General features: G+C 45.0%; 1 protein-coding gene across 10 annotated transcripts in view; it reads right to left on the bottom strand.

Moving 5' to 3' along the window:
• Positions 1-24,930, bottom strand: part of trpm3 (transient receptor potential cation channel, subfamily M, member 3) — a 141,108-nt gene that overhangs the window by 31,962 nt on the left and 84,216 nt on the right. For 6 of the 10 annotated variants that reach the window (XM_078529734.1, XM_078529666.1, XM_078529726.1 and 3 more), the window contains 8 exons: positions 24,803-24,853; positions 18,246-18,281; positions 17,451-17,591; positions 10,368-10,397; positions 6,363-6,652; positions 4,223-4,451; positions 515-682; positions 263-388 (listed from right to left, as the gene is read on the bottom strand). In XM_078529734.1, the coding sequence (XP_078385860.1) occupies positions 263-388; positions 515-682; positions 4,223-4,451; positions 6,363-6,652; positions 10,368-10,397; positions 17,451-17,591; positions 18,246-18,281; positions 24,803-24,853 (1,071 nt within the window). Of the gene's footprint in view, positions 1-262; positions 389-514; positions 683-4,222; positions 4,452-6,362; positions 6,653-10,249; positions 10,398-17,450; positions 17,592-18,245; positions 18,282-24,802; positions 24,854-24,930 lie in introns of those variants that run through there. The other 4 variants (XM_078529684.1, XM_078529692.1, XM_078529702.1 and 1 more) reach the window with 4 other exon arrangements.

Genomic DNA, 24,930 nt, shown 5'->3' with positions numbered 1-24,930 from the left:
CCGACATTATCCCGCATCATTTTACACATCAGCGAGCGGGGCCCGCTTCCCGCTCGCCAACCAGAAGATCCTGCCCATAATCTCAGCTGACACTCCCAGTGCAGTACCGAGGGAGCGCTGCACTGTTGGAGGTGCTGTCTTTCGGATGAGACATTAATGTTCTGCCCTCTCAGGTGGACGTGAAAGGTCCCAGGGCACTACTATGAAGAAGAACAGGGGAGCTCTCCTGGATAATATTTATCCCTCAATCAACATCACTAACCTGGTTATTATCACATTTCTCTTTGTGGGATCTTGCTGTGTGCAAATTGGTTGCCGCATTTCCTACATTACAACAGTGACTACACTTCAAAAGTACTTCATTGGCTGTAAAATGTTTTGGGAGGTCCTGAGGATGTAAAAGGTGCTATATAAATGCAAGTTCTTTCTTTAATTTGTTTCATGCTGAATTAGAGAATCTTTAAGAGTTAACTTTGTAAACTACACAGCTTAAGAATCTCTGGTGCTTGCTTACTGTGAACTCCATATCCTCCTCCTCCTTCTCTTTGACAGGTTTCTCAGGCTCCTCCACTTCCTTCCCCAGTAAGGCCGACTCTTGGCTGTGTGGCATGTACGACATCTCATTCTTGTTCTTAAATTCCAGGCTCAGGATCGATGGAGGCAACAAGATGCCCAGAATAACCTTGGGAACAATCGAGAGAAAGACTTGTAACGTCAGACAGTAATGCTTCAAGAGCCAGTGGGCTAAGAATGTGCAGGAAATGAGCTGAATTAAACAATCCCAACACAAAGGGACACCTCAAGGTGACTAGAATTAGATTTGTTAGATCGAGGGTACATCATAGAGCAGGCTTGAGGGGCCGAATGGCCTACTTCTGCTCCTGTTTCTTACGTCTTTACGTAAAGGTGACTGACAATGTTAACTAATGGCTTTATGTGTTACTCATTGTGAAGAAGGATTCAGACAAGTTAAAATGGGAAAGATATGGATTGAAGCAATGTTAAATGGGCCATTTTATCCACTGTACGAACTGCCAAACAGGTCATTGGGTTAGACAAGAGAAGTGAATGGTATAAATAGGTTCAAGATGCATTTGGGAGATGGCGAGGAATAGAATGAGAAGCTTGGTGGGATTGCATTACGGTGAAGCCAAAAGGCGATGCATTGCTGGATCTAAATGGTGCTAAACATTTACACTGAGGTGGTAGGGATCACTTTGAGTTCTGGGGTTAAAGTACTTCTTCACATAAGTGGTGTGGAAATCTGGAGCTCTCGCCCCCAGAAAGCTGTTGAGGCCGGGGGTCTTGGAAAATTTCAAAACTGAGATGAATAGATTTTTGTTAGCTAAGGGATATTAAGGGATATGGAGGCAAAGTCTGGTAGATGGACTTAAGATACAGATTAGCAATGATCTAATTGAATGATGGAAATGCCTTGAGGGGCTGAATGGCCTCTTCCTGTTCCGATGTTAGTGCAGATGGGTGCAGTGTTACCTTAAGTTGTGCTACAGCCTAGGAGTGATTGCTTGATACTCACATGACACGGTGAACATGAAGAAATGCTCTACACCCCAACAGTGACACGCTTCATCCTAATGAGCATGTACACATAACGTCAGCACTGATCTGCAGGGCTGAATAGCCTGTTCCCAATCTGTGTGCACGATATAATGTATGACTCTATTTTCCTTTAATTTTCACCCCAATTAGCCCTCCCTTAGGCAACACATCTCCTGTGGCAGAGACAGCTGTGTGTGCAAGTCTCCACTGTAAATCCAACTCTTGGACGGCTGCCAGGAGTGATGTATGAGTTTCCTGGAGAAGAAGTCCCTATCTGATTTTCTCTGCCATTTGACTGGGGAATATTTGTATGCAGAGACATGAATTTCAACATGATGGACCTAGCACATGGCTCTCCTGGCTGATCTAGCCAAAGAAAACAGAAAACATAATGACCCTTTAATTGCTGGCATTGGTAATAGAGTATCATCTATCATGTTCAGTTAAAATATATTTTACCATTAAATTTACAATGAAATAATAGTCCTACAACTATAACATCTGTTATTCTGACTTGTCTGAAAATATTGGCTGAGTGTAGATGAGGGAATGTATTGCTCATGTAATTGTCTCTCTCTCTCCTAACATATGGACCACACTTGAAAAGTACTTTATTGGCTGTAAAATTGCTTTAGGACTTCCTGAGTTCATGAAAGGCATTATATAACTGCAAACCTTTCTTTCTAAGATTTTAACACATGTCTCTCACGCTTACGCCCCTTGTCTCATGTACACTTCAAAAAAAAAAGAGAAAGGAAGCAAATTGTTTCATGCTGGAAATTGTGAGGGGCTTGCAAACATCAATGGAAAAACTACCCAGCAACATACTCTCCAACCCAACTCAGGATCTCCCCAGAAACTATTAGCCTCCAACCGAGATCAGGATGGGCTTCAATCCAATGATTTATATCATTTGTTTTTTATTCATTCTCGGGATGTGGGCTTCGTTGGCTCAGCCAGCATTTATTGCCCATCCCTAGTTGCCCTTGAGAAGGTGGTGATGAGCTGCCTTCTTGAACTGCTGCAGTCCATGTGGTGTAGGTACACCCACAGTGCTGTTAGGGAGGGAGTTCCAGGATTTTGACCCATCGACAGTGAAGGAATGGCTGATATATTTCCAAGTCAGGATGGTGAGTGACTTGGAGGGGATCTTCCAGGGGGTGGTGTTCCTATACATCTGCTGCCCTTGTCCTTTTAGATGGTAGTAGTCATGGGTTTGGAAGGTGCTGTCTAAGGAGCCTTGGTGAATTCCTGCAGTGCATCTTGTAGGTGGTACACACTGCTGCTACTGTGCGTCGGTGGTGGAGGGAGTGAATGTTTGTGGATGTGATGCCAATCAAGTGGGCTGCTTTGTCCTGGATGGTGTCAAGTTTCTTGAGTGTTGTGGGAGCTGCACTCATAAGCTGCACTTATGCCTTGTCGATGGTGGACAGGCTTTGGGGAGTTAGGAGGTGAGTTACTCATTGCATGATTCCTAGCATCTGACCTGCTCTTGTAGCCACAGTATTTATATGGCTAGTCCAGTTCAGTTTCCAGTCAATGGTAATCCCCAGGATGTTGATAGTGGGGGATTCAGTGATGGAAATACCTTTGAATGTCAAGGGGAGGTGGTTAGATTCTCTATTTTTGGAGATGGCCATTGCCTGGCACTTGTGTGGTGTGAATGTTACTTGCCACTTGTCAGCCCAGGCCTGGATATTGTCCAGGTCTCGCTGCATTTGGACATGGACTGCTTCAGTATCTGAGAAGTTGTGAATGGTGCTGAACACTGTGCAATCATCAGTGAACATCCCCACTTTTGACCTTATGATGAAAGGAAGGTCATTGATGAAGTAGCTGAAGATGGTTGGGCAAAGGACACTACCCTGAAGAACTCCTGCAGTGATGTCCTGGAGCTGAGACGATTGACCTCCAACCACCACAAGCATCTGCCTTTGTGCCAGGTATGATGGCTGTGGTTGCTGGAGGTCAGACACCTCAGCTCCAGGACATCATTGGACATCATAACATTGCCCAGCTGGTCAACTGCCTCAGCTCATCTGCTGGAGCCCTCACCCATGCTTTTGTTACCTCAAAACTCAATAGCAACTACATTTATATAGCAGCTCTAATCTAGTAAAATGTCTCCAGGCACTTCACAGGAGTACAATCAAACAAGATTTGATACTGAGACACCTAAGGAGATATTAGGACAGGCAACCAAAAGCTTGGTCAAAGATATAGGTTTTAAGGAGTGTCTCAAAGGGGGAGAGAGAGGTAGAGAGTGGGGGAGGGAATTCAAGATCTCAGGGCCCCAGGCAACTGAAGGCATGGCTGCCAATGACGGAGTGATGAAAAACTGGGGAATATGCAATGCCAGAATAGGAGGAGTGCAGAGATCTCAGAGGGCTGTAAACCTGGTGGAGATTACAGAAATAGGGAGGGACAAGGCCATGGAGGGATTTGAAAGCAAGAATGAAAATGTTAAAATTGAGGCTTTGCTGGAGCAGGAACCAATGTAGGCTAGTGAGGATAAAGGTCGATGTTGCGAGTCAGGACACAGGCAGCAGAATTTTGGACTTGACTATTCCAATGCTCTCCTGGTCTATTTCTATGCTGTAAAATTCTGCGTTATCCTCTATGTAAAACATTCCCACTCTGTGCTACATTGCCTTGCACTAACCTTCAGACTGGAGTTCTTCCGGATTCGGAGCCTTCCCATCCACATGTCAGTGAGGAGCATTTGACTGCAGGTGTGAGCGATGAAGTCCCTGTGTTTTGCTGCCACAGCCAGCTGCAGGCAGGTCGAATTACTCCAGTTCTTCAGCTCATATGTCAGCAACTTCATGGCCATCTGCTCCTCCTGCTTGTATGACTGGTCCAGGAGCTCGACAGCAAGCTGAGCAAACTCCCTATGCAAAGTAATGACGTTCAGTCAGGTCCACTCTGAGAACTGATTAAAATCCACTTAGCGCAAAGTTACTTTCCAATGTCTTCCCTTTTGCTTTCATGTTCATCACCTCGAGTATCAATGACTCCCACCTCAGGCGTAGCAAACACAGCTACAGAGTAATGCTCCATCCATCTGCATTGACATAGCAGGCCAATCAGCCCCTCAAGTTCCTGCTCTGCCATTCAATGAGATCATGCCTGACCTGTATCTTAACTCCATCTACCTGCATTGGTTCTGTAACCCTTAATTCCCTTACCCAACAAGAATCTAAATATCTCAGTTTTGAAATTTTCAGTTGACCCCTGGCCTCAATATCTTTTTGGGGGAGAGAGTTCCAGATTTCCACTACGCTTTGTGTGAAGAAGTGCTTCCTGACATCACCCCTGAATGGCCTGGCTCTCATTTTAAGGTTCTTTCCCCTTGTACTGGACTCTTCCCCCACCAGAGGAAATAGTTTCTCTTTATCGACCTAATCAAATCCTTTAATCATCTTAAACACCTCAATCTTTAATCTTCTAAATTCAACAGAATACAAGCTGGGTCTATGCAACCAGTCCTTGTAATTTAGTCTGGCATCATTCCAACGAAGCTGCAACCCTTTCCAATATCCTTTCTGAGGTGTGATGCCCAGAGCTGAGTGTAGTACTCTAAATGGGGTCTGATCAAAGTTTGGTATAATGAATAAAACTTTCACCCTTTGTATTCCAGCCCCCTTGAGCCAAAGGCCAACATTGCATTTGCTAGAAGGAGTTCAGCGAATTGATGACGGCTGCACAAGACGACAGCCTGCTACAGAGATTTACTATCCTCTGAGGAAAGGAACCATCTCCTACAATCTAGCTTAGAATCTGACCTTAAAATTGCAGCTCCTGGTCCTCTCTAACCCATTTATTGGAACAAAATCAGATCACCACTAAGCCTAAGTTTCTCTAAAGTATAAAGTCCCAGTTCTTTTAACCTGTCTGGGTAACTACGATGCATTAAACTGAGAATAGCTTTAGTAAGACCATAAGACCATAAGACGTAGGAGCAGAAGTAGGCCATTCGGCCCATCGAGTCTGCTCCGCCATTCAATGAGATCATGGCTGATCTGATAATCCTCAACTCCACTTTCCTGTCTTTTCCCTATAACCTTTGATCGCTTGCTGATTAAAAAGTTGTCTATCTCAGCCTTGAATATACTTAATGACCCAGTCTCTACAGCCCTCTGCGACAAAGAATTCCACAGATTAACTACCCTCTGAGAGAAGAAATTCCTCTTCTCTGTCTTAAATGGGTGACCCCTTACTTTCAGATTATGTCCTTTGGCCCTAGACTCTCCCACAAGGAGAAACAACCTTTCACTATCTACCCTGTCAAGCCCCCTAAGAATCTTATATGGTCCTCATCTGTACCCTTTCCTCAGCCTCAATATCACCAACCACAGCACTTACACCATTTGCAAAATAGCTTTGCCAACATCATCTTTAAGGATGGTGCGATTTCTCTTCAGCTCTACCTCTGCCTCTCAGCTTCCACCATTGGCCCCAAATCTATTGCCACTAAGAGCAGGATGAGCCAATACTTCTTCCAGCTTAACACTGAGGACCAGAAGATGGGGAGCTGGGTGTTAAAGTGAACCAGAGAGCTGTCAGCAGGAGACTTATTTCCTCCCTGTGATGTTGTTGAGGCCAGTGCAGTTGGGGTAAGCTAAGGGGAATGTGGATGGTTAAAGAAATCATTATCTGTCAACCCAGCCCCTCTCTCTTTCTTTTTCTTCCCTTTCCCTCATTCGCTCAGAAGAACAATTGAGTCAACATCAAGGTGAAGCTTTGTGCACACGGCCAACATTATTATGTGTTGTAGCTCTGTAAAGCAACTGTAAACGAACCTGGAGTTATGGTTTAATTCCTGTGAGATGTCATCCACCATGTCATTTTCAGAGGCCTCATGGGCCATGGCTTTGCAGAGCTTGCAGGCGACGAGTGCCTTGGCCATAGCCTCCTCACCATGCTGCCAAAAAAATAATGCCATCTTCTGTCGCTTCATCAGGACAGCCCACAGCATCAGCTCATGAAAGGGGTAGGGGAAGTGATTGATCTCTGGGTCATCCAAGTCAATGTCTATGTCTTCCTCCCTCTTCTTAGTCGTCTTCCTGCCTCTTCGCATGGGAGGCTCTTCCTGTATAATTGGCGAGAGAACATTCATCAGCAAAAATGGCTTCACAGACCCCCTTCACTGTGCTTGAGTTTACACACATTGCCGGTCGGGGTTGCCAACCCTCCAGGATTGCTCTGGAGTCTCCAGAAATTGAAGATTAATCCCTGGGACACTCCTGGGAGACACACCAAGGAGAAAAATCATAGGGACATCAAAAAACTGTTCTTTTGTCGCTTTCTCTGAACACTTTTCAGTTCTAAAAATATTTGAGGTAGAGGGGTATATGGGGGATTTGTGTGACTGGACTAGTATCCTTCGAGTCATTGTCAGCCACACATTCTGGGTTTTGAATATGGTTCTTTGGCATCCCACGGTGTCCTCAGCTCTCATCTATGGCCCCAAATAGCTGGTAATGCACACCAGCAGGCATACCATGGTGCCTCATCTTGGCTGATGAGCTAAACTAAATGAGGGTATCATCAACTTCATGTGGTGTCGATAAGGGACATCACCCCTCCAAGTGCATGAAGTCTGGAATGAGGGATGAGGCAGATGACCCCAGCAAGAGAACATGGCTCTGAAGGCGAACACTAGCAAGATGTGTGACACACCCAGGGCAGACCCCTGACCAAGTGGGCTTGTGTGACCAGTCACCTTGGAGAAGATTGGGACCTTACCGAGTATCGCCTCAGAGTTAGCAATGGAACCTAGTCGTAAAAATGCTGCTGCTTCCAGTAGAAGTGACTGGTGCAAGGTTGCACCCAACCCTCAGCAAGAGGGAGGAATCTGAAGCAAGAGAGGAGGGGAGGATCAAAAAAGGCTGACAGTCAAAATTCATCCAATCAGGGTAAGGAAGAGTCTGTGCATCTCCCAATGGGTGTGGGAAGGTGGGACTTCATGAGGACTGATGTGTCAGGTGCCCAATAGCAAGATTGTGCGAGGCACCAGTTGAAGGCAGGCAATTATGTAATCCAGGAAAACTTGCAGCCAGACTTGGCAACCCCAGTTTTCAAGGTTTGATTTGATACATTTTTGAATGTCATGTGGCATAAGCAGAGATGCTGTACTATTGATGAAATGTGCTGCAGAATATATTGCTGCGCATTGCAGGAGCTCCACCTAGCAGAGTATCTGAGGACCAAGGAGCTCCAACTGTGCTGAATTATACAATTTAACTATTATTTCTTAAACTCAGCACTTGTGATATTTGGAGAAATATTAATTCACAATTAAGAATGCGTCATTGTCGTGTGTGCTCTGCCTGAAGGCAGGTCCTTAGCTCATTGTCTGCTGTTACTTCATCCTGGGCTGTTTATCTTGGCAGTTTTTTGTCGATGGTGGTTTGCCATCACCTTCCACTTTCAGGGGCAGGGCAAGGAGGCAGGTCCCAAAGTCTACCTCAGCCAGAACAGGAATCAAACCCATGCTGCCAGTGTTATTTGGAACCACACACTAGCTATCGAGCCAACTGAGCTAACCAACCCGTATCATAATGAGTTTATAATATACTTTAAAAGGTTATCCATTATGATGCAATATCTATTGGCTGAATATATGGACAGACACATTCCTTGACATGACACTGCAAGCATTCATATAATCTGAAAACAGTTCTCTGACAGTCCACAATTTTCTCGTCCAAAACAATTTTTGCGCCAGTTTTAGAAAGAGCTAATGGGATATTCAGGGCCAATTGGATAGTCATATGTGACCACTTTTATCATTCATTTGTGAAGATGGATATTATTATTTTAATATTTTTGGGAAAATGGTGATATTCTGTAAAGAAGTCTGTGTGTGTGTGTGTGTTTGTGTCCATGATTAATTAAACTGGGGCAAGGTTCATAGAGACAGCTTGTCTGTGGGAACTGAAAGATGAATGGTAAAGGCGCTAGCTAGATGCATGCATTTGTAATGAAAGGCTATTTTGAAGTTAAATACATGAGCAAATAGGTTGGGTTTTTAAATTTGCATTAGGTGATAGGTAGGAACTTGACTTTTCAGCTATTAAATTTCAAAGGGTAGTAGAGCTGTCAAGGGACTTTTACAACTTACAAGGTCTAAATAAGGGAAGGTTATTAAATTTTATTTGATCTGAAAGTGGAGGGAATAGGAAGACATGAAAGATTTTTATATTTTGGAAATGCTGAGTTCAAAAAGCTGCTTAGGACAATGGAGTCTAGGATGAAAGAAAAAAATATATTTAAGAAGGATGTTTAGTTAAGTTGAGGTGACTGTGTGGAGGCGATGTCCTGAGACCAGCTCTGTGCTGAGCAAAGTTGAGAATTTGAAGCAGCCACCCAGTTTCAAGCCAGAAAAGTCCTTGTGAGAGCAGTCTGTTTCTGAACTTCCTTCGGATTACCACAGCAGAGTGGAAGAGAGTGAGAAGTCATGTGGTATACTTTATTAAAGTGGCAGCAGTTTTTGCCTTGGTTAATAATATCGGATTTTTATGGTTAAAATCTATAAGGGAGCTGTTGCCAAGTAGTTTACTTGGGTGTCCTGACCAAGTGGGTTTTTTGGGGAACGTTTTGTAAAATTGTTTCATAATTTTACTCTTGTGTGTTAAAGTTGTTTTTTTCTTGTTAATAAATCTTTTAATGTTAAAATCCTAAAAGTGTTACTGGGATTCTATGCTTCTGGGATCAGTAGTTTCCCCCTCATTTTCAAAATACAAAAAAAAAAGTTGTGATCAATAAGACAAGATTTCCTCTGGGATTTGGCTTGCTCAGCGAATAACATCAGCTGCGGTCATAACACATTACAGTTTGGTAGTAAGGTAATGTTTAAGAAATGTTAAGTACAGACTGATTCTAAACACTTGGGTGAAAACTCTTGAACATCAACAATACAGTGAACTTAAAGCTGATGACCAAAGCATTCTTCTAGGCAATGGAGTTATCAAAACAGAACACAATTGGCAAGACTAGAGAATGAACTGACAAAGAAAAATAAAACAATTAACGACAGGCACAAGGAACCAAAGGGAGGGAAACATCAATAGCGCAGCCTTAAAATGGATGCAAAACATAAATTAACAATGAATAAGAGAGGGAGGTTTCAGAGACACAAGGGAACCCAGAAGGAAGCGATGCTATACCTAGTCTGTCCCATCACACAGAAAGAAAACACTCATAACTCACTAGTAACTTGAGTTGTGAGTTATAAACTTCTTTCACAGGCTGAATATTCCACTAATCTCTAATGTGTGATTTGTTTATAGAACAGGGGTTGGGATAATTAATAATAAAAAAATTGGAATTAAATCATTTTCTAAATTTGGTCCTAGTGGGATTATTGCAAGTGCAAAAGTACGTGTTAATATCCCTGAATATGCATTGTTGTAAACTGAATTGGCCGATGTCTTAAAAATCTACTAAATGGGATTAAACATTTAATGTATGAGCCTGTCTCGGTTGCTTTAAAGGGTGAGTCACGGAGCCGAGACCGATCATTTAACCCAATAACGCAATGCAAAGAGGGAAAAATCATTTTCATCTCAAAGTTGCCGATGCTAATTGGATGGAAATAAATGAGGGTTTTTGCCTCAAGTTCCAGACAGTTGGTCATATTTTATATTAGTACGGTTGTAGCGTGTGCCATATGTAATGCATTTACAGTTCTGGTCGAGATCATGCTGGAGTGCGACACAATGTTTTGTCCGCTGTTGAGTATCTGAACCCCTGTTCTATAAACCGAGTTGACCTCCTTGAATAAAGAAATGGTGTTAATGTACCTCCATTCCCAGCAGTTTCAGAGCCTTGGGCTGAAAGAAATCAATAAGAAAAGTGAAGGTTTAAAATAAACTCTAAGCATTTTTATCTTCTTGTACAAACCTATTGACCACATGTTGAAGTATTCACAACCCAGTAGTTAATGGCAGTAAATTGGCACTTGCACCAGCTTGATAAGAATAAGCTTTAGTTAAGGCTGCACAGAAGGAGGCCCATTGGCCCATCGTGCATATGCCCTCTCTTTAAACAAGCTATCCAGTTAGTTCCACTTCCCCACAGCCCCACGAATTTCCCCTTTTCAAGTGTTTATCCAATTCCCCTTTTTAAAGTTACTATTGAACCTGCTTCTTCCACCCTTTCAGGCAACGCATTCCAGATCACAACATATCACCGTATTGAAATAAAAAGGTTTCCTCATCTCCTCCATTGGTTCTTACTGTGTAATATAACGCTGTGTTTTACGGATTTCTTCAATTTCTTGTCTGGCTGCTGCACTTTTGGATCAGAATCAGGTTTAAGCATAAATAAAATGAACCAGGTACATGTCAGAAACCCCCAAGCCATGAATGGCTTCTAATTCCGGAAGTTTCTGACAATGCAAATTGGGAAGGGACAATTTGTTTTGGGAGCCCCGATATAAATTAGGATGGGGTGTATGACACTGGCTATTGCCGATCTCTCTCCTAATGTTCTATCCTAATGAGCTGCAGGACAATCTTACCACAAAATACATTCATAACTTCACACTGAACACAGAAAGAATGGTACCAAATTGCTTCGAAGACAACAGTTCAGATTTTGAAGGATTTTTAGCAATCTCTCTTCATATCTCTTATAATTACATGAAGGCCTTGACAATATTCTGTGAGATTTTATATAAACAAATCGCTAGCTTTCATTTCTGGAAGAATAGAATTGAAAATCTTGAAGTTAGGTTAAACTTCTATGGAACCTTTGTTAGACCATACTTGGAGTACTGTGCTCAGTTCTGGTCTCCATATTACAAAATGGATGTAAAGGCACTGGAGAAGGCTCAAAAGAGATTTAATAGACTGATATCAGAATGGAGAGGTTTTATATATCAGGAAAGTTTGAGTAGGCCCTTTTTTCTAGAAAAGAGGGAAATGAGGGGTGAGCTGATGGAAGTCTTTAAAGTTACAGAAGGCTTTTATAGGTTAGACATAGAGAAGATGTTTCCACTTGTGGGGGAGTCCAAAACTAGGGGTCATAAATATAAGACGGTCACTAATAAATCCAAAGAAACTTCTTTATCCAGAGGGTGGTGAGAATGTGGAACTCGCTACCACAGGGAGTGGTTGAGGTGAATAGTACAGTATTGCTGAAAAAGAGACATGCTGTTAAAGCTTTTCATCTTGCACTCATCAGGGCAGACGCAAGAATACCAAATTTCAAAGGGAGAAACAATTTATACTGCATTGAAAAGGGTGCTGATTGGTTAGCAAGTCACTTCTGATTCTCACACTGTATTAATTGTTGCTTCCTTTGAAATTTGGCATTCTTGCATTTGTCCTGATGAGTACAAGATGAAAAGCTTTGACAGCATGTTTCTCTTTTCAGTAATACTCAAGTTCTGTACTACTAAGTGACTATTTGAATAGTATAGATATATTCAAAGGGAAGCTGGATAAACAGGAGGGAGAAAGGTATAGAAGGATAGAAGGATATTGAAGGACGTAGTGATGGGGTGAGATGAAGAGGGGTGGGAGGAGGCTCGTGTGGAGCATAAACACCAGCACAGACCAGTTGAGCCGAATGCCCTGTTTCTATGTTGTAATTTCTATGCAATCCTATGTAATATGTGTAATTTAAAATCCTGCATAAGTTGCTAAAAATTTAAATGGTCAATTTTTTTCCACAATACAATCTCGCCACAAAATTCCACCTGCTGTGTGTGACGCTAGGTCAGGTGATTGTGTGACAGGGAAGGAGAGAGCTTTAACATTAAAACCTGCCGTTATGCTGCCACCTGCAGGTGTGAGTCATACTATGGAGAGCATCCTTTTCGGGAGTTCTGGTTTGTTTCAGTTTCATTGTTTCGTAAAAATGAACTTGGCTTTTGACAGTTTCAAAACTATCACCGTGAGTCTGGAGAAAACCACCGGAAAATCTGTCAGATTAAGGATGGTGTCAGAGTGAAGACTTAATTCGAATTAACAGCAAGTGATAGACAGAGCTAAGCGATCCCACAACCCAACGGATCAGATCTAAGCTCTGCAATCCTGCCACATCCAGTCGTGAATGGTGGTGGACAATTAAATAACTCACTGGAGGAGGAGGCTCCTCAAATATTCCCATCCTCAGTGATGGAGGAGCCCAGCACATCAGTGCAAAATATAAGGCTGAAGCATTTACAACAATCTTCAGCCAGAAGTGCTGAGTGGATGATCCATCTCAGCCACCTCCGGAGGTCCCTAGTCTAGCCAATTCGATTCACTCCATGTGATGTCAAGAAACAGCCGAAGGACTGGATACTACAAAGGCTATGGGCCCTAACAATATTCCAGCAAAAGTACTGAAGACTTGTGCTCCAGAACTTGCCTGCGCCCCTAGCCAAGCTATCCCAGTACAGCTACAACACTGGCATCTACCCGACTATGTGGAAAATTGCCCAGGTATGTCCCGTACACAAAAAAGCAGCACAAATCCAACCTGACTCCCTCGCTAACAGCACTGTGGGTGTACCTACACCACATGGACAGCAGTGGTTCAAGAAGGCAGGTCATCACCTTCTCAAGCATAATTAGAGTTGGGCAATAAATGCTGGCCCAGCCAGTGACGCACACACCCTGTGAATGAATTTATAAAAATCTGCGATTGCCCTCCACCTGTGGCCTGGATTGCTCCTCCATCCTAGGTCTCTGGCGTGTGTATTCCCTGCAGCAGGCACCGCCTCCCTCATGGCGCTGCTGAGCAAAAGAGCTGCTGCCCTCTCATTGGCTGGCAGCTCTTGGTAGGCGGGACCTCTGCCCCCGGGGTCCTGATCCTGGGATAAGGCCTGCCGCTGGCCTTTCAGCTGCCTGATTGGTTTGTGGTTCGGTGGGCCCTCCCCAGAGGAGGCAACACAGGTCCCTCACTTGCTGTACAGCTGGCAGGCAAGACTCCCATCACCTCCGCAGGGTTCCACCCTATGTCAATCAGATGTAGGGAAATGGAAGCTGAGGACAGAACCATCTCAGTATTCTGGTGATTATCTGATTTCTAGACCGTCTAACACTCCCTCACCTATTTATGATCCTGTGCAAGGTTTTAGATTGCTCGACACAGAATAATGGATAATGCAGTCATATGGAATAATCAAAGGATGCTTGTGGAATGATAAAACCTGCACGGAATGAGAAGATGCAATGGTCTCATCAAATTGCCGAGGAGGACACTCTGGGCAAGGAACCCAGATTGTCATCTGGCACGCGGTTGATCCTAACATAAAATCCAAGATGTCTGTAGGTGTATGGGACATTGCTTGTCAAAACAAAAACCTCTTGGAAATGTATTGAAAGAGGGAATCCCCCCTTTCATCTTCTGATATGAACCAGCAGCGCCCATGCTGCATATCCTAGACAATCATAATACTGAGGCCAGTGGAGTTACAGGACAACTGGACCAGGAGAGGGAGATAGAAGGGGATGGGGAGTGGTAATGGGAAGACACGGAGGGGAGGAGAGTGAGTGAGGGAGGGGAGAGGGAGTGGGAGAGCTAGACAGAGCCAGGGAGGGAGGGAGAGGAGCAGCGGGAGGGGAATGGAGAGGGAAAGGTTGGAGAGAGAGAGAGAGCGAGATGGAGGGGGAGAGGGAGAAGGAGCTGGAACGGTAGAGGGAGGTGGTGGGAGGGGAAGGGATCAAAGAGGGAGGTGGAGCCAGGGGTGAGGGGAGAAGGGAAGGGGAGATGGAGAAGGTTGAGAGATGGAGGAGAAGTATGAGGGGGAGAATGTGGGAGAGAGGGAAATGGGAGGGGAAGACGAAGGAGGAGTTGGAATGGGGAAACAGATGGAGAGGTAGAGAGAAGGGAAGAGGGGAGGGAGGCAGATGGAGAGATGCTTTGAGGGGGAAGGAAGTGGAAAGAAGAGAGGGAGGGTAGGAAATGAGGAGGAGGAAAGAGAGAGAGAGATACAGGGGTAGGGAGAGGAGGGGAGAGGGAGGGTGAGGGGCATGGGGTGATATGTGGAGTGGTGGGGGAGGAAAAAGGAAGGGGTTGGGGGAGGGATAGGGGAGAGGTGTAGTGTGGTGAAGGAGGGGCAGGGGAGATGTGTAGAGGAAGTGGGGGAAGGGAAGGGAAAGGGGGAATGTGTGGAGTGTGTGGGGGAAAGTCAGGGAGAGTGGTGGAGGTGTGTGTTGGGGATGGGGAGGGGGAGGGGCAACAGGACATGTGGAAGGCATTGGGAAGAGGAGGAGGTTGTGGAGCGGATGGGGAAGAGGCAGGGGAGTGTAGAGGGGATGGGGAAGAGGTAGGGGTAGGTGTGGAGGGGGTTGGGAAGAGGTAGGGGTAGGTGTGGAGGGGATGGCAGAGGGGCAGGGGTAGGTGTGGAGGGAATGGGGAAGAGCAGGGGAAGTGTGGAGGGGATGGGGATGGGGAGGGGCAGGGGTAGATATGGAGGGGATAGGGGATAGGGAAGCGCACGTGTGGAGGGGTTGTGGGAGGGGCAGGTGGAGGTGTGGAGGGAATGGGGAGGGGCAGGGGGAAGTGTGGAGGGGATGGGGAGGTGCAGGGGTAGGTATGGAGGGGATAGGGGATGGGGAGGCACAGGTGTGGCGGGGATGTGAGATGGGCAGGTGGAGGTGTGGAGGGAATGGGGGAGGGGCAACAGGAGGTGGGGATGGGGGAGGGGCAGGGGAGATGAGGAGGGGATGGGGGAGGGGCAGGGGGAGATGTTGAGGGGATGGGGAAGAGGTAGGGGAGGTTTTGAGGGGATGGGGAAGAGGCAGATGGAGGTGTGGAGGGGATGTGGGAGGAGCAGGTGGAGGTGTGGAGGGAATGGGGAGGGGCAGGGGGAAATGTGGAGGGGATGGGGATGAGGTAGGGGGAGCAGTTTAGGTGATGGGGAAGAGGCAGGTGGAGGTGTTATGGGGATGGGGAAGAGGCGGGGGAGTTGTGGAGGGGATAGGGAAGAGCCAGGGGAGGTGTTGAGGCGATGGGGGAGGGGCAGGGGGTGTTGAGGGGATGGGGAAGAGGCAGGGGGAGGTGTGGAGGGGAGGGGGAAGGGGCAGCGGAGGTGTGGAGCCGATAGGGGAGGGGCATGGGGGATGTGGAGGGGATAGGGAGGGGCAGGGGGAGGTGTTGAGGGGATGGGGAAGAGGCAGGGGGGAGGAGTTGAGGAGGTGGGGAAGAGGCAGGGGAGGTGTTGAGGGGATGGGGAAGAGGCAGGGGGAGGTGTGGTGGGGAGGGGAAGAGGCAGGGGGAGGTGTTGAGGGGATGGGGAAGGGGCAACGGAGGTGTGGAGCCGATGGGGGAGGGGTCTGGGGAGGTGTTGAGGGGATGGGGAAGAGGCAGGGGCAGGGGTAGGTATGGAGGGGATAGGGGATGGGGAGGCACAGGTATGGAGGGGATGTGGGATGGGCAGGTGGAGGTGTGGAGGGAATGGGGGAGGGCAATGGGAGATGGGGATGGGGGAGGGGCAGGGGAGATGAGATGGGGACAGGGGAGGGGCAGGGGGAGGTGTTGAGGGGATGGGGAAGAGGCAGAGGGAGGTGTGCGGGTTATACAACACAAAATGCTTAGTCAATGCTGTGAAAAGGGATTGTGTATATGGAGATGGGACAGTTCTGCCAACTGGGAATGCAGCGGGGAAAATAGTCAATGGCATCTTAAAGAAACAGCAGACAAAATGCCTGGGTCACAGTTTAGCAGCAGAATGACACCTCGTTACTTGGAGTGTTCACTCAATAGGCTGCAACAGGCTCTATAACAAGATCTATTCTGCTGTGTCACCCAGTGAGTAATTAACAGTCATACATACTTAGACAATCTTGATGAAAAGCTGTTCTGGGATAAAGAGATCAGTGACATTTATAATATTCAATCACAAATACACCAACAGCAGTAACATACACTGCACGCTGAGACTTGTGAATCGAGTTTTCACGTTGACAATATTTTAAACGTCTATTAGAGAGGTACACTGGAAGAACATTGTTTTAATGCCACTTTATAACTTTCCTTTATTCATTCATGGGAATGACAATATTTAAGCATAAGCTGATAAGTCTGAAGTAATATTCACGCCACCCAACTGCCAGGCAATGACCATCTCCAACAAGAGAGAATCTAACATCTCCTTCTGATATTCAATGACATTACCATCGCTGAATCCCCCACCATCAACATCCCGGGATTACCATTGACCAGAAACTGAACTGGTCCAGCCATTGAAATACTGTGGCTCTAAGAGCAGGTCAGGGTCTGGGAATTCTGTGGTGAGTAACTCACCTCCTGACTCCCCAAATCCTGTCCGCCATCTACAAGGCACAAGTCAGGAGTGTGCTGGAATACTCCCCACTTGCCTGGATGAGTACAGCTCCAACAACACTCAAGAAGCTTAACACCATCCAGGACAAAGCGGACCACATGATTGGCATCCCATCCACCACCTCCAACATTCATTCCCTCAGCACCGACGCACAGTGGCAGCAGTGTGTACCATCTACAAGATGCACTGCAGCAACTCATCCAGGGTCCTTAGACAGCACCTTCCAAACCCATGACTACTACCACCTAGAAGGACAAGGGCAGCAAACGCATGGGAACACCACCACCTGGAAGTTCCCCTCTATACCACACACCATCATGGATTGGAACTATATCGCTGTTCCCTCACTGTCACTGGGTCAAAATCCTGGAACTCCCTCCCTAACAGCACTGTGGGTGTACCCACACCACATGGATTGCATCGGTTCAAGATGGCGGCTCACCACCACCTTCTCAAGGGGCAATTAGAGATGGGCAATAAATGCTGGCCCGGCCAGCGAATCCTATGTGCAAGGATAAGTAAACAAAAAATTAAAATAACATCACAGTCTCCTTGTTGCTGCGTATAGTTTTAGCTTCTTGGTTGTTTTTCGTAAAGTACTCACCCTTTTTGGACCAAACAGGTTGTGGTACAGTGTTCGGAATCTTTTCCGAGTGTAATTACAGCGATATGCTCCTCCCATCAGGTTCTCAATCACTAGTCCAATGTCTATTAAACTGATCCTGTAATCGGGAGGGAGGTTACCCTACAGAACACCAAATACACAAGACAGATAGAGAACTTTTATATTTACAAGACACCATTAGGACAGCAAACAAAATACTTTTTGAATATTCTTTTATGTGATTTAGGCATCACTGGCAAGGCCAGCACTTGTTGCCCATCCCTAATTGCCCTTGATCTCAGTAGCTTGCTAGGCCATTTCAGAGGGCAGTTTAGAATCAACCACATTGTTGTGGACCTGGAGTCACAGGTAGGCCAGACCAAGTAAGGATGGCAGATTTCTTCCCTAAAGGACATTATTGAACCAGATGGGCTTTTATGACAATCGATGATAATTTCATGGTTACCATTACTGACCAGCTTTAAATTCAATTAATAAATCTGGAATTGATCATTGGAATATAATTAACATTAATTGAAGTTGCTATGGTGGGATTTGAACCCATATCTCCAGGGAATTAGTCTGGGGCTCTGAGTTAATAGTCCAGTGTTATTACCACTACGGTACCACCTCCCCCATTATTGCTGGATCTTAATTGTTGAGTTTAAAGTGAATGAATAATTTTCAGCTGCGTCATTTGAAATGCATGCAATGGATTTTCATATTCTCTGTTGCGTAAACTTAAGTTTAATAAAAGATGTATTTTATATGCTAAGCAGGTTTTAATCCATTCACCTGAAAATAGATCCAGCTGAAAGCTTGATATTCCCGCTTGGAGAGAAGAGATAAGTTTGAATAAGTAACTGGAATATTTTACAGCATAAAGTCATTCTGAAAATCTGCCTTCAATGATGATGGTGTTAGAAGGTTGAATTAGTACAAGTGTTTGATAAGCAATCCTCCTCAGGCAATGGAGCAGTAATCCTAGCCATTTCATAAAAATATCTTTCTGCAGCAGTACTGGTCTGTGGATTGCTACTGTTTAGTAAAATAGTATTGCAGTGGGTTTAAAAACATATTTATTCTGTGATTTATGTGCACACATCATTGACAGCTTGCTGATTTTAAGCAGCAACTTCTGATGATTAATTAGAAAAGATGGAATAGCTTTTATGCTAAAATATTAAGTCCATTTCCAGCGGCAGAGTTTTTGATTCTATTGTTCATTTATCTCCATATTCAATTACGGCAAACTTGTCTGCAATGTTTCTTACAGCTTTTGTGAAGTGCCCTGTGCAACACGTTGCAGGAAACTTGCTGAAGAGTATTGTCACATTGCTCTTGGCTCTAATCCAAAGCTTAATGAAGGCACTTACGATGAGGGTGCATTACCAAATCCTAACTTGCACTAATCACTCCTGTGCTCACTGACCTACATTGGCTCCCAGTCCAGCAATGCCTCCATTTTAAAATTCTTATCCTTGTTTTCAAATCCCTTCATTATGCCCTCGCTCCTCCCTACCCCTGTTACCTCCTCCGGCCTACAACCCTCTGAGATCTCTGTGCTCTTCTAATTGTGGCCTCTTGAGCATCCCAGATTTTAATTGCTTCACCATTGGCGGCTGAGCCTTCAGTGGCCTAGTTCCAACTTCTAGAATTCTCTCTCTAAACCTCTGCACCTCTCTACCTCCCTCTCCCCCATTTACAGCGCTCCTTAAAGCCCTCCATGTCCCAAGAATAAAGAATAAAACCATATTTTTGCCTATAGCCCTTTCCTGAATGTACAACAAATCTATAAATATTTTGAAGAGAGTGTTGTTCATTTCCCACCGCTACAGGCATTCTCAACTTGTGAGCGAATGGTTTAACAGATCAACCAGGAGACCCTTCACCCTCTTCTCCATGTACTGTGCTGTTTCATAAAATCATTTCGATGTAGCACATGGGTTATTCTTGTGAAAAGCTGGAACTGCAAGATTATGTTCAGTGAAGTCCACAGATAGCTACAGAAGTAATCAGATTTCTGGTGAAAATAAACCTTAATGGGCCCCATTCATTGCTATACAAAATTTCTCATTCTTAAAGTAACAGCCAAAGAGGTATCCTACAAATGTGTTGATCCATTCAATTCTAACCCACTGAGTGTGATTGAATCTGCAACAAATACAACTGAAAATAACCATGTAAAAAAATGCATTGGTTGCATTGCATTGTTAGCTATCTAAAACAACTACATAGGAACAAGAGACCATTCAGCCCCTCAGGCCTGTTCCGCTATTCAGTTAGATCATGGTCGATTTACATTTTAACTCCATTTACTCACCTTGGTTCCATAACTCTTAACACCCTTGTCTAATAAAAATCTAGCAATCTCAAGTTTGAAATGTTCAAGTGATCCCCAGACTCAACTGTTCTTTTTGGGGGGAGAGAGTTCCATATTTCCACTACCTTTATGTGAAGAAGTGCTTCCTGATATCACTCCTGAATACCCCAGCTCCAATTTTAAGGTTATGCTCCCTTGTTCTGCTCTCACCCACCAGAAGAAATACTTTCCTCTCTAACTTCCTCTTCAGGTACCATCATCTAGGACAAAGCAACCTGCTTGATTGGCACCACATCCGCAAACATTCACTCCCTCCACCACTGATGCACAGTAGCAGCAGTGTGTACCATTTACAAGATGCACTGCAGGAACTCACCAAACCTTCTTAGACAGCACCTTCCAAACCCACGACCACTACCATCTAGAAGAACAAAGGCAGCAGACACATGGGGACACCACCACCTGGAAATTCCCCTCCAAGTCACAAGCCATCCTGACTTGGAAATATATTGTTGTTCCTTCACTGTCGCTGGGTCAAAATCCTGGAACTCCCTCCCTAACAGCACTGTGGGTGTACCTAAATCATACGGACTGCAGCGGTTCAAGAAGGCAGCTCACCACCACCTTCTCAAGGGCAACTAGAGATGGGCAATAAATGCTGGCCCAGCCAGCGAAGCCCACGTCCCGTGATGAATTTAAAAAATGCCATAAGAGGGCACTGGCAACCACAGACTCCCATGTGTTGGTCCATGGTTATGCTTGGGACAGTACTACAGTGGTTTGCCAATGCCTTCTGCAGATTCTGGCTGACCAGGAGACTTGCCCACTTTTACCACCTGCTATAGGTGTGTTGGAAGGATTTGCAGGTTGAAAAATGACCAGTTTGGCCACATTATGAACACACCTTCCGTGGCCATCAAGTCCTGGAGCGGGACTTGAACATGGAGCTCATGGCTCAGAGGCAGGGACACTACCCACTGTGCCATACGACCTCCTTTCTCTAATTTCCATTTAAATCCTTTAATCATCTTAAACACCCCAATAACATCACCCCTTAACCTTCTCTACTTGAGGGAATACAAACTTAGTCTATGCGACCCTGTCTTCATAATTTAATCCATTTGGCCTCAGTACCTTTCTGGTGAATCTGCAATGCAGCCCCAATCTCAAAAGCCAATATATCCTTCCTAAGGTGTGTGACCCGGAATTTGAATGCAGTACTCCACAGGGTGGGTCTAACCAGAGCTCTGTACAGATGTGACATGACTTCCACTACAGTAGAGCAAGCATTTCACAAGATCATAGGAAATAGTAGCAGGAGTATGCCATTCGGCCCATCGAGCCTGCTCTGCCATTCAATTATATCATTGGGGCAGGTCTGAAGGTTCATTATGTCTTATCTGCTTTAATTGCCAGGAAATCAGAGTGACTTATGGACAATAATTTCACGTGCCAGGATGAGCTTTGCTCTTTTATCTTCAAACTAATTGGATTGAGAAGAAAACTTAATGAATGGGAAAGTTAAATAGCAGCTGAGCCACTGAGAAAACCTTTGTCGTGCACTTCTGTATGATGGTAATTCTGGTTTAAATATTTTTTGTTGGAGTTGGAGCGTCGTTTCTTGTTTATTTTTTGCTTAGTCCTACTCGTTGATTTAATGGTGTGTTAAAATGTTCTTTTCTGCTGTCAGCCGGACCTTATTGATGTTGTGGTTCTAACATGCATTGCCCGTCAGCCATTTCTTCTCCTCGGTGGACGTTGATCAGGCACAGGAGAATGGGCTGTGTGAAGAAGCATCACTAAAGGTGGGATCTTCTCCTCCAAAGGTGCTGGGGCCAAGGCCAGGTCTCACGTTGCCACCTGAGGTGCTAACTGTGCACAAGCCAGGGAGTAAACCCTGGATCTTCCAGCACAGTTGAGAATTTGGAGATGCATCACCTGCTAAGTTACTGAGGCCATCGCTCTAGGCTCAGCCTAACTGGAATCTATCTTAAATGGCACATGTTGGGAAGTTTATTTTTTGGGCAGGCTAGGACTGCTGAGGTTAAATAGATAAACATGGTTGTTCGGTTTGGTAGCAATATCACCTCTGAGTCAGAAGGCTGTGGGTTCAATTCCCTGTCCAGAGAAATGAACAGAAAATACAGACTGACATTCCTGAGTGCTGCACTGTAGGAGCTGCAGAATTTAAAATGAGATGGTAAGCCGAGATGCTGTCTGCCCCCTTTGGGGGACATAAAAGATCCCATGGCCACTATTTCAAAGAAGGGCAAGGGTGTTCTCCCCAGTGTCCTGGCTGATATTTATCTCTCAGCCAACAACATTAAAAAACAGATTATCTGACAACTATTGTTGTTTGTGGGATCTTGCTGTGTGCAAATAGGCCGCTGTGTTTCCTACATTCCAACAGTGATCACACTTCAAAACGTACATCATTGGCTGTTATGCACTTTGGGATGCCCTGAGGTTGTGAAAGCTGCTATACAAATGCAAAACTTTTATCACGAGATAGAGTTTGCATCTTAAACAATGTGAAGATTAAATAAAACCCTGGAAATTTATAAACATCTGTGCCCCCACACTTTATCCATCCAATATTTGTAATTTGGCACTTGTATCATAGCAACAAGCAAAGGCACAACATTTAAAGAAACTATTTATACAATAGCTTGCTGCTTTTTGATATTTCTTGTTGCTCCTTGCCAACAGGAATACGAACATACGAACAAGGATTTGGCCCCTCGAGTCTGCTCTGACATTTAATAAGATCATGGCTGATCTGATAGTAACCTCAAATCTGCATCCCACCTACCGCCGATAACCTATCACCCCCTTGCTTACCAATAATCTATCCACCTCTGCCTTAAAAATATTCAGACTCTGCTTCCACTGCCCTTTCAGGAAGAGAGTTCCAAAGACTCACGACCCTGTGAGTCATAAAATTTCACCTCATTTCCATTTTAATTGGGTGACCCCTTATTTTTAAACAGTGACCCCTAGTTCTAGATTCTCCCACACAAGGAAACATCCTTTCCACATCCATCCTGTCAAGATCCCTCAGGATCACATATGTTTCAATCAAGTCGCCTCTTACTCTTCTAAACTCCAACGGATACGAGCCTAACCTGTCCAGCCTTTCCTCTTAAGACAACCCACCCATTCCAGGATTAGTCTGGTGAACCTTCTCTGAACTGCTTCCAACGCACTTACAGGTTCATGGGAAGGACACACTTCCTAACAAATCCATCAAATTGACACCAGTATCATCAACGGTAGCCACAGCAACATTGTTAAAGGAACAACATGAAAAGAAATGATGGAAGATGAATATAAAACAACGCTGCTTCTACACGTAGGCAGCAACCCTCCGTCCTGTGATCTGAATACCTACCAGAAATCCAGCGACGCTTTTCTATTCAAAATCGGGTTTAGAATATTCCCATGCTGAGTGATTTATATATATCCATAGAACCGAATTGAGGTAAAGGAGACCCTACTGGAAGATATATCTATCGTAACAGTGGGCTGGATTTTACAGTTTCTGGCAGGGTGAAGGAGATGGAATGGAAAGTAAGTGCTCTGCTCGCTCAGGCATTGGATGGCCAATTAGTGGCCGCCTGGTGTGAAGACGGTCAACTGGTGTTGTGAAGGGGGCCTGTGCATCTGTGCATGAAGCGAGAGAGGGGTTAGGCCTTTAACAGGGAGTTGGTCACAGCCACCTGTTTAAAGGCCTCTTTTCCTCCCAAGCTATCCTCATTTGTTATGTCGGCCTTGAGAACAGTGAATAAATGAAGTCTAATAACATCCCAACTTTCCACCATCACCAGCAGACCCGGCTGCTACATGCAGCCATGCTCCTATTGACAGGCCTTTCCATCTGCTCTTGTGCCACCTCCTCAGACCTGGCATAAGTCACCCCCAAAACCTATTCCAGTCCGACTACCAAGAAATGGAGTGGGCAATGGACGCACTTTCAGGCAGTGCGTTCCAGATCTTAACCACTCGCTGTGGGACAAAGGCTTTCCTCATGTTGTCATTGGTTCTTTTGCCATTCACCTTAAACCCGTGCCCTCTGGCTCTCGTTTCCTCTGACAAAGACAATAACTTCTCCCCATCTACTCTGTCCGGGCCTCTCGTGACTTTGAACACCTCTAGCAAACCTCCTCTCAATATGTAACCAGCTGTGAGATATTATGAGAGTTATACAGGTGGGCCAGGCAGAGAATTCCATGGGGGAGATAGGGGGTGGAATGAGAAAGGGCAATAGAATTTTCAACTTTTTGACCTGATGCCCAAATGGTGACATGGATCAATACCGAGATGGCTTGATTTTCATTGATTTAAAAAATAAAGTCAGACGGTTTCTAATGAGCAGGCAAACTGAAAATCTACCCCCATCTGGTTAAAGAGCTCAGCACACTGAGAAACCTTAACTCTCTCCATACACATGGATAAATGCATTGCACAAAGTTCCTGTCTCTGGCTATTTTAACACAGCTGTTAACCCATTTAAAGTGAAACAGGTTAATGACCAATATAAAATACAGAAAGTGCTGAAAACACTCAGGAGATCATCAACATGGGGGCAAAAGCCAGAAGAGATGATAATTCAAATGTGTTAGCTGTTCAGCCTGTTCCACTGCCATTCAATTAGATTATGGCTGATCTGCATCCAACTACATTTGCATCCTTTTGTTCCATATCCTTTGATACTTTTACCCACTAAAGAGTCCACAGAATGACTAGTAGTGGAGCTCGAAGTGTCAGATTTTGAGTCTGTGGTTATGACGTATTGTGGGAGCAAGTACAGAGGGAGCTATACTTCACTATAACAGTGCGAGGGTTGGTTACTGATGACACTGGGTGACAGTAGTGAAAATAAGCCAATCGTACTCCATCACTGACCACCCTTAACCTGATAAACATCCTCCCTGGAAAATAAACGAGAAAATGGACACAATGCATGAATGGTAGTGGACGTTTTTATGAACGGCATTAATTTTCTGACCTACCTTATGCCACAGCCTACCTTTTTAACATCCCTGACCAGCTGGTACAAAGTGTTTGGCGGACCGTGTCTCTGAAACAGAATAGAGACGGCACTGAAATCAGCAGAGATCACAGAGAGAATCAGTCAGCTTCGCTGGTGCTCCAGTG

The sequence above is a fragment of the Cetorhinus maximus genome, chromosome 2 (assembly GCF_964194155.1).
Source record: "Cetorhinus maximus chromosome 2, sCetMax3.hap1.1, whole genome shotgun sequence".
Taxonomy (NCBI): domain Eukaryota; kingdom Metazoa; phylum Chordata; class Chondrichthyes; order Lamniformes; family Cetorhinidae; genus Cetorhinus; species Cetorhinus maximus.
Note: the sequence above shows the minus strand (reverse complement) of the source record. Positions and strands in the feature narration are given on the sequence as shown.